General features: G+C 39.6%; 1 protein-coding gene across 1 annotated transcript in view; it reads left to right on the top strand.

Moving 5' to 3' along the window:
• LOC143289114 (serine/threonine-protein kinase PAK 2-like) overlaps positions 1–14,601 on the top strand; it is a 38,309-nt gene extending 23,708 nt beyond the window's left edge. The window contains exons 12-16 of the mRNA XM_076597976.1: positions 349–448; positions 1,297–1,393; positions 2,469–2,568; positions 3,108–3,245; positions 3,820–14,601. Of these exons, the coding sequence (XP_076454091.1) occupies positions 349–448; positions 1,297–1,393; positions 2,469–2,568; positions 3,108–3,245; positions 3,820–3,903 (519 nt within the window). The 3' untranslated portion in view covers positions 3,904–14,601. The remainder of the gene's footprint in view (positions 1–348; positions 449–1,296; positions 1,394–2,468; positions 2,569–3,107; positions 3,246–3,819) is intronic.
• The last annotated feature ends 386 nt before the right edge of the window (positions 14,602–14,987 follow it).

Below are 14,987 nucleotides of genomic sequence, written 5' to 3'. Positions count from 1 at the left end.
CAGTGGACTTAAATGGGAAGACCGGGACCACACATTTTAGGGTCATCCACTTCACAGGTGTGTCTTTGGGAGAGCTGCTAGAATTTCCTGACCAACACTGCAGTTGTCTGTATCTCAACCTGGTTGACACCAGGATATATTATGAGAGTACAGCCTTGTCAGGTAGTCCCAAACCTAAAAAACCCAAAAAAACACTCCCATGGCAGCATCTCCATCACCCCCATGATATCCATCGTCATCGAAATACAGAAAAAAAATGTCCCAAATTCTGTGGCAACAAAAAATAAAACAAAAAAGACAAACCATTCCCGGCATGTTGTATGGGATGTCTGCTGTCTTGTTTTCCAGTGTCTACAAGCCCTGGAGTTCCTGCATGAGAACCAGGTTATCCACAGAGACATCAAGAGTGACAACATTCTGCTGGGAATGGACGGCAGTGTCAAACTGAGTGAGTACTTTAAATTGCTCACGTTTTGGGGTGTTCTCTTGTGGGTGATTTTTTTCCCCTTTGTTCATAGGCTACAGATCCCTTGTTCACTACTAAGTGGACTTGATGTGTATGGCCATGTTTACTCTTCTGCCATCTATACAGCCACACTCCTTTTTCATGGGTGTGCGTGCTGGGTATGTTATTGTTTCCATAATCCATGGAAGGCAGACAAAAATTATGAGATCTTTAATGAGTATATTTGCTGTCTTACATGTGCGTATGCATGAAGGGGGTTCAGGCACTAGCTGGTCTGCACACATGATGACCAACAAAAGGAGATCTGAATCAGGATGATGTTGCCTGTCGAATGTGTTCAGTGCCAAACAAGGCCTGTCACCTTAACCTTTCCCTTTCTGGTTTTGAATGCGTGTGCTTACTGGTGCGTGTGTGTGTATGTGTTTGTGTGTGTGTGTGTGTGTGTGTTTCTGAGTGTTTCTGCGTGTGTGTCCTCTGTGTGTCTCATTCACTCACTCACTCACTCTTAAGGAAAGGGATGTTGTTAAAGATCAGCCATGAACAACACCTGTGTGCGTGCACCTGGCTTTGGGTTCTTTGCCCAGTTGTCCACTGAGTAGTCCAAACGCCTACACATTCGCACACACTCATTCACTCACTCTGAAAAAAAAGGACATTGTTAAAACAACGTGAACACTGTGTGTGTGTGTGCATCTGGCTTTGGGTTCTTCGCCCATTTGCCCCCCTGAGCAGTCAAAACACCCACACACTCACACACATTCACTTGTTCACTCTGAAAAAAAAGATGATATTATAGCAACATGAACACCTGTGTGTGTGTGTGTGTGCAGCTGACTTTGGGTTCTGTGCCCAGTTGTCCCCCGAGCAGTCCAAACGCTCCACCATGGTGGGCACACCCTACTGGATGGCTCCTGAGGTGGTCACAAGGTCTGTATGCAGTTTATTTGAATGCTTAAGTGTGTTTGTGTAAAGTATTTGGTTTTGTCACAACAGATTTCTCTGTTTGAAATTCAGGCTGCTATTCCCAGGGAGAGTGAGTCGCTACAATGCAGTGCCACACACTTTGTGTGTGTGTATGTGTGTATATCTGATTTCACATATATCTGTGCATTTCGGTGCTGAAACTTTTTTGACTTTAACTGAAGATTCAAGAGTACTTTATTATATAAGAAATTCAGGAAAGACATGAAACACTTGTATAACAAATATTTTTAGTATTCACACACACACACACACACACACACACACACACACACACACACACACACTCACTCACTCACTCACTCCACTCACTCACAATTTATAGGGGGGAAAAACAGAAAAACATTATCATCCTCAGATTATTCCCTGGAAGCACCATGGCAGAATCAGTTCAGTTTTCAGAGTTCACTGGTGATCAGATTTAGAGGCCTCGTTTCAGTATGGTGTTGTGTCCTTGGAAAGGGCACTTTATTCTGAGTTTCTTCATTCCACCTAGATATGAATGGGAACCAACTTCAGCTGAGGAAAGTTAAAACGGTGTAAGGTGATGATCGGGCCCTGCCTTCCTGTGCAGAGCCCTAGGCACAGTGGATATGAATTCACTGCCCTGAAGGCCATAAAAATGCTGTGGGACTTTCAAGCGTTCAACGTATTTTTAACACGGCCCTGCCTTCCTGTGTGGAACCCTAGACACGGTGGATATGAATTTACTGCCCCGAAGGCCATAAGAATGCTATGGGACTTTTCAAGCTTTTTTCAACCTATTTTTAACATTGCATTTCTCTTTCAGTCTGTGGTTTTGTCTGGAAAGATTCAGGGGTGGTGAATACTGCTAGTTGATTGTTTGCCCAGTGTTGCTATTGATCACTGAAAAACAACAAAAAACACAACTGGAGTTATCCACTGTAAGCACTCACGAATGCAAGCATACCCTTTTTTTCTTTTCCACATCTGATTTCTTGTTTCAGAACTGTTTTGATTGACTGAAAAGGTGACACAATTGTGTTGTTGCATATTGCAGAAAACAGTATGGGCCGACTGTTGATATATGGAGTTTGGGGGTCATGTGCATTGAGATGATTGAAGGGGAGCCACCATATCTGAATGAAAATCCACTTAGGGTGAGTGGTCATTGCAAAATAAGTGTTAGATGGCTGATAAATTTTGTGTTAGTGTGTTGGTATGTGTTTGTGGTGTGTGGATGCTTGCCTTTTGCGTTCACGTGTCTCTGAGTATGTGTGCACATACATATGTGTGTGCATGCCCTCAGATGTGTGTGCGAGTAGATGATCAAGTGGATGCTTTGTGTATGAGTATCTGTGCATGTTCTTGTGCTCTGGGTTGGGCAGGTGCATATGTATGTCACAGTATATTACATTAAATGTGTGTGAGAGGTGTGTATGTGTATGTGTGTGTGTGTGTGTGTGTGTTCAGTTATTTATTTACCTATTTATCCATCAGTACATTCATGTTTGCTCAGTTCCCGCATCAGACTGAATTTCGAAAGTTCAGGACTACACATAACTCACTGACAAATCTTCTGTTCATGCATATTTTCATGTGTGTGTGTATGTGTGTGTGACTGTAACTGTGTGTGTGACTGTGTGTGTATGTGTGCCTCCACGCTGACCCTGTGTGTATGTGTGTGTGGCTGAGACAGGCTCTGTACCTGATCGCCACCAACGGGAAGCCAGAGATCAAGGAGAAACACAAGCTGTCCCCAGTCTTCCAGGACTTCTTGGACAAATGTCTGGAGGTGGACGTGGAGAAGAGAGCATGTGCCTCTGAGTTGTTGAAGGTGACACCATTTTTAATGATTAATAGTAATCATGTTAATGGTACATTTGGAAAGTGCTTTCAAACCTCTCAAAGCACTTTATGATGAAACATTAGTCAGACACAAAGCACGTATGCACACACATACACACACATACACGTGTGCACACACTCACATACCCATGCATTCACGCGCACGCTCACACATACATACACACACGCACACACACATACCATACAATACCATACCACACAGCACACACTCACTCATCCATTCACACACTCATACTCATAACATGCGTCGAAGAAATATGGGGATCTATAGAATACAGGTGTGGAATGGAGTGTCTTAGTTATAGAGAGACTGCTTGAAAAGGAATGTTTTTGAGATTTGATTTATATGATGTGAGTGAGGGACTGTGACAGACTGAACAAGGCAGTGAATTCCAGGTTTGTACACTGAAGAACTGGAAGCTCTTCAGCTAGGCTACTCTTTGTTTATTTTTTCATTTCATTCGATTGTTGAATAAATAAATGATAAAACAAGATTGTGTAGTTTAATTCCATTGTATCTTCGTTCTTTGTTTTTTCCCCAGCATCCATTTCTGCGTCTGGCGAAACCTCTGGCCAGTCTGGTGCCTCTGATTCTGGCGGCGAAGGAGGCCCAGAAAGGTCATTGAGGGTGACCTTCACCTTAACCTCTGACCCTTCCTTATGACACACTTAAGGTCACACCTGCAAACTAACTAGTTGCCTGGAGAGAGAAAAGGAGAGAGCCCCAGACTGTAGCCTTGACCTCTTAACCTACAGCCTTGTCCTGTCAGTGACCTTGACCTCCAAGATGCCCAATCTCCACCTCCGTGGACAGTGGTGTTGAGGCGTTTCTCTGTGTGTGTGTCTTGGTCAGGGGTTGGACGACGTATGTTTTCGTGAAAGGAGAATTGTGTGAGTGTTGGTAATGATGAGATCGGAGTAGCTTGCATGTAATTCGCCTTGAGTGCAAAAGTCTGGTGATGAAAGTGGGCGTTGCTTTTTCAGCAGCGGGAGTGTGAGAGTGCAAAAAGCAAGATCTGAGTTATAAGTCTTAGTTTAGGGGTTGGTACAGGTAGACTGACCGCCCACCCCCACCCCACCTCTAACCCGAAACATGATATCTATGAGTATTCATAGTTGCTGGATGGACCAAGGTTTTTTCTCCTCCCCATTCGTGTTTCTTCCCCCCCAACCCCTAATTTTTTTTTTTTTTTTTTTGGTAATAGAAAGCAATAGTGCTTTGTATTGAGGTGAATGAAATAGCATGTATGACTTTTGTAAATGTTTATTCAACAGTTTTGTTGTTTGGGGGGGCTTTTTTATGGGGATAGTCTGTTTTGAATGTTATATCACAGGTAATTTTGGAATGAAGTGTTTGTTGATATGGTGTCAGCCTACTTGTTCTCTGTCAAAATATTGTCTTGCACATGATGAAAGGAAGGGGGCAGGGGAGGGGAGAGGTGGGAGGGGGGGGGGAAGAAGTGAAAAAATAACCAGGTTGATATAGAGCTGAAAGAACATTTCGTTCATAACCACAAGAAGACAGGTAGTACCTTTACCAGACAGATACGTTTTTTTCTTTTTGGATTTCCCAGGAGATATGTGGTTGTGTATGAAAATGCATCTAGTTAAAAAAGAAAAAAAGAAAAAAAAGGCCAAACATCGCTTTAAGATAAAAAAAAAAAAAAAAAAGCTTCATCCACAGTCTCCATGCTCTGTTCCTCCCACTCCCTGATAATGGCTTCTGAAATGGCTTCAGAATTGTGAAGGTTGGCAGCTTTGTTGGAAGTTGAGAAAGGTTAAGTTCTCACATGTTAAGTGCTTATAAAGGGGGGGTGGGGGTGGGGGGTTATGACGGACCTCTGAAGTTTGTAGACAGTTTACCAGGTCATCGGTTGTTTTGTGGTATAGAGTATAGCTGTACATTTTCTTCCCTTTTTTTTTTCCGTTTTTTTTTTTTTCTTTTTTCTTTTCTTTTTTTTTTTTTTACCACAGACTCAGAGCTAGTGCTCAGAATGTTAGCTAATTTTAAGCCAGAATGTGAGCTGATTGAGCCTTTTTTTTCTTTACTTTTTTTGGGGGGTTTTTTTTTTGCTAGTTTGTTTTGAATTGTTTTAATGGTACAATACTTTTTTGGTTGTGACCTTTAGTGGTTTAAAAAGATGAATGTACTGTTTTGGGCTGTGTGTATAGAGTGTGGTTTAAAGCCTGAGGTGTTGTTTTCTTTTTTGTTGTTTGTTCAGTTGTTGTTGTTTTTTCTTTACTGGAGACTGTGTTCATGTGGTGTATGTGAATGGGATGGAGAGAATTGTGTCTCTTTTCTGTGCTGGAGTTTTCTGCTGACTGGTCAACTTTCTGACATTTGCTTTGTTGTGACAGAACCTGTTCTGTGCATTACGATGAACTTCTGATCTGGGACCTATAAGAATGTTTTGGGATGGTTGATTTTTTTTTTTGTTGTTGTTTTTTTTTTTTAGTCGCCACAGTCATTGATTGGTGCTTTTTGGTTTCTTGCTTCCTCTGCCTGGATCTGTTCCTCTGTCTTTTGCCTTTCCTCTATCTTTCATGTCTTGTCTTGATCTCTTGTCGTTAGTGTCTTTGATTGACAGGATGCGTTCATGCCTTCACCTTTTTTTGTTATTGTTGTTGTTGTTGTTGTCAGTGTCTTCCCTTGTTGGAGTGATGTCTTCATTTTGAGTGTGTCTGTATGTGTGCATGTGTGAGTGTTTGTGTGTGTGTGCTTTCTCAACAGTGCTTGTGCATCATGCTGTGTGCATCATTTTATTTTTTGTGAACATGTGTGCACATTTAAATAGTTATGTATGTATGTATGTATGTATATATATATATATCATTATCTATCTGTATCTATCTCTTCCTCTGTCAGCAAGAGGTCACAGGATGATTTAGATTCCCAGCCTACCTATGTCCATCTTGTCTGGCTTTCTGTAGTTTTACTGTGACTTGTGTCTTGGTAAAGAAAGCTGCACACTGCATGCGTCTGGTGTTTGTGTGAGACAGAGAGAGAGAGAGAATGTGGGTGTGTGGGTGTTTCAGGGAGGGAGGGGGTTATGACTTCGTATTGATTAAGCAGCAGCATGGCTGGTTTATTTTGAATTCTTGCAACACTGTCTACACCACCATTGCTGTGACGTTCTTGTGCATAATTTCTTACTCTTGGTTTATAGAAAATTATTAGATTTGTTGACATAGATGTAAGGATTTCAACTGCTTTTTTGATTTAAAAAATTGACAGTTGTACAGAAGTCTCTGAAAACACTCTTTTAACAACGGCTGAGGTAACAGTTGTAACTTCTATAATGTTTTTATTTTGTCGACAAGTAAACATTTTGGAATTAGGGCTGTTGGTACAGCAGTTCTTGTTAGGGTTTAGAGATTGTGGTGAAATTAAGTTACAAAACAGTACCACTAGTTGTTTTGTTTTGTTTTTATGTATTTGAAGAGAAAGACTAAGGTGCGTGTATCTGTTGGTTGGAAGTTTGTTACCTGTAAAGATCTGTGTACATTATTTTGTAATTACTAGTGAGCTTGCACTTCTTTCCTTGTCATTTATCATACTGATTCGCCAAGTGTGACACAATATACAGTGTAGACTATTGCTGTTAACTTATTTGTGTGTTTGAGAGATAAGCTCTTAAAAGTACTAACCATAAACTGAATGCTGAAATTACTTGTATTCCATGTACTTGTGTGCAACTAAGTCACATTGACACAAGTCTTTCAGGCCAGATGCATGCTTTAAAACATATCCTGCACTACAATGTACTGGATAATTTGATCAACAGAAAAAAAGGAAAAATTTTGAATCTGACTTACTAACGTCTGTTTAGATTTCATGATGTGAACGTGGACTGTTCAGCTTTTTTTTCTTTTTTAAGGCAGATGTTAAAACTTAGTGACATTTTTGTCTTCTGTATTCTAAACTAAAATTCACATAATTCGCATATCTTGGAGTGTGATGTAATGTGTTTGACAATTTTACCCCACTGTTTAAGCATCCATATTCCATTTTCTGGGGTGTGGATGTTGGGGATGTTCATGTTTCCATAACACACTGGACAGTGACATTGGTTATGGTTTCTTTAAAGTGTGTGTTGATCATCTCGGTGGGAAAACACACACTACCAAGAGGGTCAGAACTTTTGTTGACCTTGGAGATGTGAACGAAACCTTACCACACCAGTCGCTGTGACTGGTATTCAACCCCAGGACCCTCAGATTGGAAGTCCAGTGCTCCAGCCATTCAGTTATTGCACCTGTGAGTGATATATTCTGTTAACATAGTATGCAAACCAGTGCATGCAAATACACAGGCATACACATTCTCTCTCTACAGGTACAGCATCAGACCTCTCCACTAATGTCCGTCATGCAGTGTGACCACAGTTCAGCCAGTAGTGTGCTGCAGTTCAGCCAATAGCATGCCACCATGTAAGCAGCCAAGCACATGGTCTGCATCAGCTTTGCAAAAGTGAAGCATGGCAAGTTTTCATGTCTGGCTGTAGAGCAGTACATGCGAAGGCTTGCACTTGGCAGAAAAAATGCATGGTAACCAACGTTGTTCTTTCAGTCAGTGCAAAAAATGGTGTTAATTTCATTTCATTTCCAAAGTCGGAAACAAGGCTTTCTTCTTCTTCTTCGTCTTCTCCAACAACTCTTTGTAGAGTCATTATAGTGCCACACAGAAAAACTGTTCACCAGATTTTTCAGGGTCTGTTGGTTGTGTGTTAAACCTGGGTCCCTGCAACAAGGGTAACATACTGTATAATGCGGATAAAAATTTGTAGCAGACCTCCTGATCAGCTGGACCCAACCATCACTATCTGTTTGCGTGCCAGGCAGAGTATATGGTCTTAAATGGAGATGACATATGAATGATAGGAGATAGTGATTTTGATAGGGGGTAGGAGCTCCCATTGATAGGAGATAGTGATTTTGATAGGGGGTAGGAGCTTCCATTGAATTTGTGTTAAACCATTTGTGTTGTTCTGACAAGCGCAGATACAAGCACCCACTGTCCACCACTGTTTGTTTGCTCATGCCATTTCTCTTGACTGAAACTTCCTGACAGTAAGCGGAATAAAGTGTGAGCAAAACACGTCCATTCAGAGAATAGTTAGTTATCTGAATCCAAAGAAATGGATCATGCAGTTTTGTTTCATATTCATTCTTTTTAAGTGCTAAATCAATAGAAAATGGGAGTTGTGCAGCTCTTTTTTTCCATGATTTATTTACTTGCAAAGTGACAAGACAATACATCAAAACAACAACAACAAAAAACCCTAAAAAATGAAAGACAGTTTTGAACAGATGAGTCGTGTAGTTGGTTTTGAAGCTAGCAGGGTAGGCAGCAGTTGACTCAGGCCTGTAACACTTTTTTAATCCCATACATAAACAGCTGGGAAATGTGTCTGAATAACGTTTGAAAAATGTGTGGTAAGCGGAGATGAGGGTGGAAGTAGCCCCTATGTGACTGTCTACAGGGAAGTTATTAAAGTGATTCTGAGTCAAGATGACTGCTGCAGGGGTAACACCCGCTAACATGGCACTGAAGATATGGAGACAGAAAGAAAAATATAAATATAAGCTACAAAGTATGGCATACGATGCAAAATTTTCAACAACAGCATGAGACAGGTGTTACTTTTCTTCAGTATTGCCTTTTTCAAGCAAACAAAAGACGACACACACAAAATGGAATTTACAGTGTGTGCGATAAATGATAACCTTGATGGTTTTGTAAGCCAGTTTACAAAAAATGATGATAAAAGTATATGTATTTTATACAGTTAAAAAAAGAAGAAAAAAAAAGAAAAGTATTTTATATACAGTGTTAATTCGTCTTAGTATAGCCATTGGCTTTGAGTTTGAAAGACAGATTTGTTGAAAATCTGTTTTGCATATTAAAAACTTGCATTCCAAACTAATCTTAGTTTTTCTGAGTTGCATTCATCAGGAATGCTACAACACTGCTTAAAATTAGCATACACACAAAAATGCGCGCGCACGAAAAAAAAAAAAAGAAAGAAAAGCCTAGAGTATTGGTCAGAATACAGTGGTAATCCTTAAGAGACCAAATGGAGCAGTTGAAAGACATTGAATCCAGGACTCGCTTGTACACTTGTGAACCAGGACTTGGCCCTGGGAAACAGTAGACCAAGATATCTTCTTGCAGAATAGGGGAGCTTGTTAAATGTTGTGGAATTTCATTTCACTGCTTTGTCATGATATGTTCTTTTTGAGCAGTTGACTCGATTACAGACTTTACTTATCCCTCAGACACTTTGTTCAGAAGTTTGTTCGAAAATGCTTCTGAATATTTGAATAATCTGGTGTGGTCAGCAGAGGAAATAATTTTAGTGGAGACATGAATGGACTGACATGAAATTTACTGATGATTGATCTCTAATACTTTGATCTGGCGCTAGCAGTATTTTTGCTCAGTATTCAGATCAAAGAATCAGTGGATATGACAATTAGTCCATGTACATGGTTGTCTCTTGTACTAAATTTTTAAGCTGTGTTTTGATGAAGCTTATGAGCCTTGTGCAACCGTGTGTGTGTGTGTTTGTGTGTGTGTATATCGGTTGTGTGTTTATTATGCTCAAGGATTTGTTTTAACAGATTGTGTGCTTCAGCTTTGTCTTATATATTTCAGTGTACATTTTAACATCATTTACAGAGTGAGTTTGAATGTCCAGACTTGAAATACATTCTCTCTCTGTGGATCCAGCATAGAATTCTGCTTGACTCTTGGTTATTGCCTTTTGTGAATGTTTATTATTAGAATAGGGACTGGAATCAGTTGCTTATAAATGTAAATATGCCAGTCTGTTTGAGAATAGAAAAGCATGGTTTACTGATTTAGCTTTACTGGAGGCCAGATTTTAATTTTGATATTGAGAAACATTTCACTCCCTCTGCCTTTGTTTTTTTCTGTCTCTTTCTCTTTTTTTTGTGATTTGTTTTGCGTGAGCTTTAGAAGTCAGATTTTGTTGATTTTTATTTAAGAAACAGGAGGTTATCTGTAAGGAAATCTCAGAACAGAAGATTCATGATCAGAGAACTGTAAAGTGTACTTCAAGATTGTGAAGATGTGCAAAACATCATTGAACGGCCTTTACTTTACACGAAGAAAGACAAATATCCTGATCTGTGATACGTTCACACTGTGACATAGCTGTTATACAGCATCAATCATTTACTGCCCTCTCTGCAAGACCAATCAAAAAGCTAAGCATTGATCAGTTACTACCCTGTTTTGCCAGATCAATCAAAAAACTAAGCATTGATCAGCTACTTCCCTCTTTTGTTAATCAAAAAGCAAAACTGCATTTCTTTATTTCCCAAAGTCTGCAGTTTTGTGGAGAAAAAAATTGTGTGGTGTAAAATGACCAAAACATGAATGAACTGTTTGATTTTTCATGAATTAAACCAACAAAAAAAATTCAGAGAATTGGCCTGCATTTGGTGAGAAGAAAGTGCAACACACTTGTGTAAAAGATGACATTTTCCATTTCTTTTTGGTGTGAACCAGGAGTTGGAAGATCACCGCATGTGAAGAGAGATTGAAGTGGATGAAACACGTCACAGCTTGGGAGTATCGCAATGCAGGAAGCTAACTGTGAATCGTTTCGGGTGATACAGATTCGTGGGCCCTAATTCATATTGTATTTTGACATGATGTTGTGTCGTCATTTTTTTGACAAGACTCGGGAGTTGTTTACTTCTTTCTTTCTGGAAAGATCTGGAAAGAATTGGCGTTGACTTCATCAGTTTTTGGATGCAATCTTTTTTTGAAAGTCTTCCTTTCTTGGTTGTATTTGTGTCATGAATTGCGTGGAAATGATCAACATGTATTCATTAATTGCAATGTCTAGATTAGATGAAACTTGTCAGTATGGACCATTTGACTCAGATATGCAAATGGTGGTTTTGATGTTCATTTTAGTAGCATTTGTAGATTCCTTTTCTTATAATCCCCTGCATATTTTTACCTTATGAAATTTGCAATTTTAAACTTTTTTTGTACATTTTTGTATTCATTACGGCTTTCGCCTTTGTTCATCAAACCCACAAGAAAAATTGTGAGTGAATGCAGGTATGTGTTTCTAGGACAAATAAATTAACCCATCTCCATTCTCCTCCTCCCTCCCATACTCCTTCTCATTCCCTTTGGATTGTGATGTGGTTTCAGTATTTCTATTGTCTCAGCACAGAATCATCAGTAACAGTCTTTCCAAAATGTGTTCATGAACTGATTTGGTTCAGTGTGTGCATTATTATCACAGGCAAATTTCATCTATCATGTACCCACCAACACTTGCATTACCGTTAAGGTCTGGGCGAAGAAAGCATTTAATTAAAGCTTTAATGATGATTGTTTTTTAGCTTGATGATACTGTATAGTTGATGTTCCTTTCATGAGATTGGTTTTCCTTCGTCTCTTCCTGCACTTACATCACCACCCTTTCTTATCCACCTGGGCTGTGCCAGTTACCACGCATCAGTCATGAGTTTCATACCTTCAGTGTAGGGTAGACAGACAGAAGCAGAGGACGTGATAACTTTATCAACACAATACCTTTCTTTGTCCTCATAATGTTCCTTTATAAATAAGCAAATAGCAAGGGGAATGGGGGGGAGGATACGGGAATCATGCTGTTTAATCTGAAAGCTGATACTGAGGATGTGTTGGAGGAATTAACCCTTTCTTGGTCTTATACAGGAGGAAGTAACCTTTTCCGGGCCTGAAGCAGATGTAATTATTCCTTTCTGGACCTTGCTCACTTGGAATTAATCCTTTGTGGGCCTCAACTGCCACAGTTTTACACTGCTGGGCCGTGCTTGTTGCACAGGCTTTACTGAAAATATTTGGGCAGCAACATAAGGCTTGATATTTTGTAGTACATGACATAGTGCTTTCAGCTCTATAGATAATGGTGCCCTCTCAATCTCTTTAGCATGTCGTCCCGCAAAAGCAGCTCTTGACATTTTTTAAAGTCTCTAAGTGTAATCCTTTCCTCGGTCAATTACAAATCTTAGAAATCTTGGAAAGGATGATGAGTGGAAGTTTATGACCTGTCAGGATTTGCTCTTAATGTTAACCCATTTAGCCCTATGAAGTTCACAGCCTCCCCAGGCTTCCCTGTCATAATGATGTGGATAAACACAGAAGATTTACTGAAATGGACCTTCTTTCCTGTCCGAATTGGCACGTGTGGACACAAGTGAAATAAGTGATACAAGTGAAGTCCCATGGTCCTTGTCAGTGTTTTATAGCCCGTGCGAACCTGAAAATACGCCAGTACAGATACTAGCTGCTCAAACTGGGAGGGGGAGAGGAGTGCAGGGGGTCGGGGGGTGGGGTGAAAATGTCCTTTTGTTTTTTAAATGAACGTTAGAGTTGTTGCAAGCAAATTCAGAGGAAAGTATCTGCCCTGTATGTTTATCAAGTTCTGTAAATATGTGTAGGAGAAAGTTTTAACCCCCCAAAATTAACATTTAAAATGCATGAAAAACTAAAACACTCTTATTAGAAATTGAAAATTCAAAATTTGATGTTTGTAGAGGTTATGAAAAATATGTGTAACCACATGTGTGGTGAAATTTTGCATTGCACATCATTCTGGTTCAGTTTCTTTGTCAAGTTTTTTTCGTTTCTTTTTTTTTTTTTCTTCTTCTTCTTCTTCTTTCTTTCTTTCTTATAACCAATCATTTTTTACATCAACCTGGATTGAGGGAACAAGTAGAAATATACCAGGAGACAAAACAAACACTGTTCGTGAGCTTACAAACAGGGTGTCGGTGTCAGATTCACTTCTTTTTTTTTTTTATCAATCACCATGGTTGTGCTGATGTAATGCAAGAAAAACATGGAGCATTCTGTGTTTGCTGCAACTTGGCAGTGCTTGTGCTGTGTTGGTGAAATCACCTCTGATCAAAGTGACTGTGCACATTTCCGGTCAGGGTATTGAAAACATGCATTGGTTTTGTGCTTGTGTGTAGGTTGTTTCTTCTATGTCACCGTATGCTATGCGTGGGTCATGACACCATGGTTGACAATGGATAGTGAAAGTGAAAAAGAGTTTCGGGGAGCCCGCAAATATCAAAGAGGACAGGACAGGTCCTCATTTTTTTCAGCTCAGACAAGAAAGGCAGGGAAACCTGAGCATGCATATGGGCATGGTCACACACATACATGCGCATACTCGCGCGCACGCGCGCACACACACATGCAGGCATACACACAGGCACACTCTCTCCCTTTTTTGCTTTTCGACACAGACACTGACAAGAATGTGTACATTGATATTACTGTCAGGACTTTTTTCCACACTTCTTACAATAGGATGCTGCAAATTGTTGAAAAATAAAGCAATAAAAACAAATCACTAACTTACCTGTTTGGGGTTTTGTTTTTTGTTGTTTTTTTGTTTTTTTCTATCATTCATACTTCGAACTTAAAAGCAAGCAGGATGTCAACCACTTAGAAAAACTATCATGAGATTTTATTTTACTGACAATAGCTTTGTGACTGAACTAATGTCTCATATTTATGATATATGCATACCATATTGTTAAGAGAATCCATGACTATAACTGCAAATGCAGCTGCATGGATTAGCAATGACTGTGGCAAGCTTCAGTCCATAGTTTTAAGAGTATTTTCTGTGGCTTGCCTGCCTGTATCAATGAGCAAAATCATCCTGGGTTTTTACTTTTCCCCTGAGGTGTGTCTGTGTTGGGAGGTTTCTTTGTGTGAATGGGAACAAGAAAGATTGTGTACATACTGATTTTGCTGAGCTGTTCAGAGTGAGACTTTTGTACTTTTTTTTTTTTTTTTTTTTTCTGTGCATGCTCTAGTTCTGGTGTCACCATTGCCAATACGTTTCTTGACTTCCTTCCAGCGTTATTAGTGGGTTTTGTTTATAATTTTTTGTTTGGTTGGTTTTTTAAACAAGTTTTGTATGATTGTCTCTTCCTGATTGTTGTGATGCTTGTACATGTATTGCATGCTATGATTATGTAAATGATCTCTGCTCAAGACTCTTGTAGTTTGTTATCAGTTGTTGATACATCAGCTGTATTATTATCGCATGTCTGCCCAGGGTTTTTCTTTGAAGTGCAGTGTATAAACATCTCTTAGCTTCATTTCAGCAGTATTTTCTATGTTAATTTGTGCAGTTGGTGTTAGGAATGACCAAAAAACAAAAGAAAGAAGAAAAAAAAAAATAATAATGTGCTTGCCTTGTACAGTAAATCCTCCATGAAGTGTATTGTCTGTATTGTTGAAAATACACACATTCAACAACTTTTACAAATGTGTGTGTGGGTGTGCTTTTTCTCTGTATGTGTGTGAGAGTGTGTGTGTGTGTCTGTGTGTGGCCTGTCATATTTGGGGCCTTGGGCAAAAGTGTATTTTGTGAATGTGGAATGTGGACAGTGGGGAAGGAAAATTTGACACAAACTGAACACAAACGTAAAATCATTTTTTTGTCATTGCAACCAAGCGGTATTATTATAGAGGGGACAGTACAAAAGAATTACTGATCGACTGTATTAAAGGATAGAAAAGTTCCACGCGCAGCCCCAAGGACATATAGATGGCAAGTCACAAAAGGGTTTTTCTATTGTTTTATTTACAGTCGTTATGAGCAGATATAGAAAACAGTGCAAGTGATCTGTAGCGAGACGTTGGCCTCTGGGA

This window comes from Babylonia areolata, chromosome 13 (genome assembly GCF_041734735.1).
Source record: "Babylonia areolata isolate BAREFJ2019XMU chromosome 13, ASM4173473v1, whole genome shotgun sequence".
NCBI lineage: Eukaryota > Metazoa > Mollusca > Gastropoda > Neogastropoda > Buccinidae > Babylonia > Babylonia areolata.
This window is presented reverse-complemented; position numbering and strand designations above follow the sequence as displayed.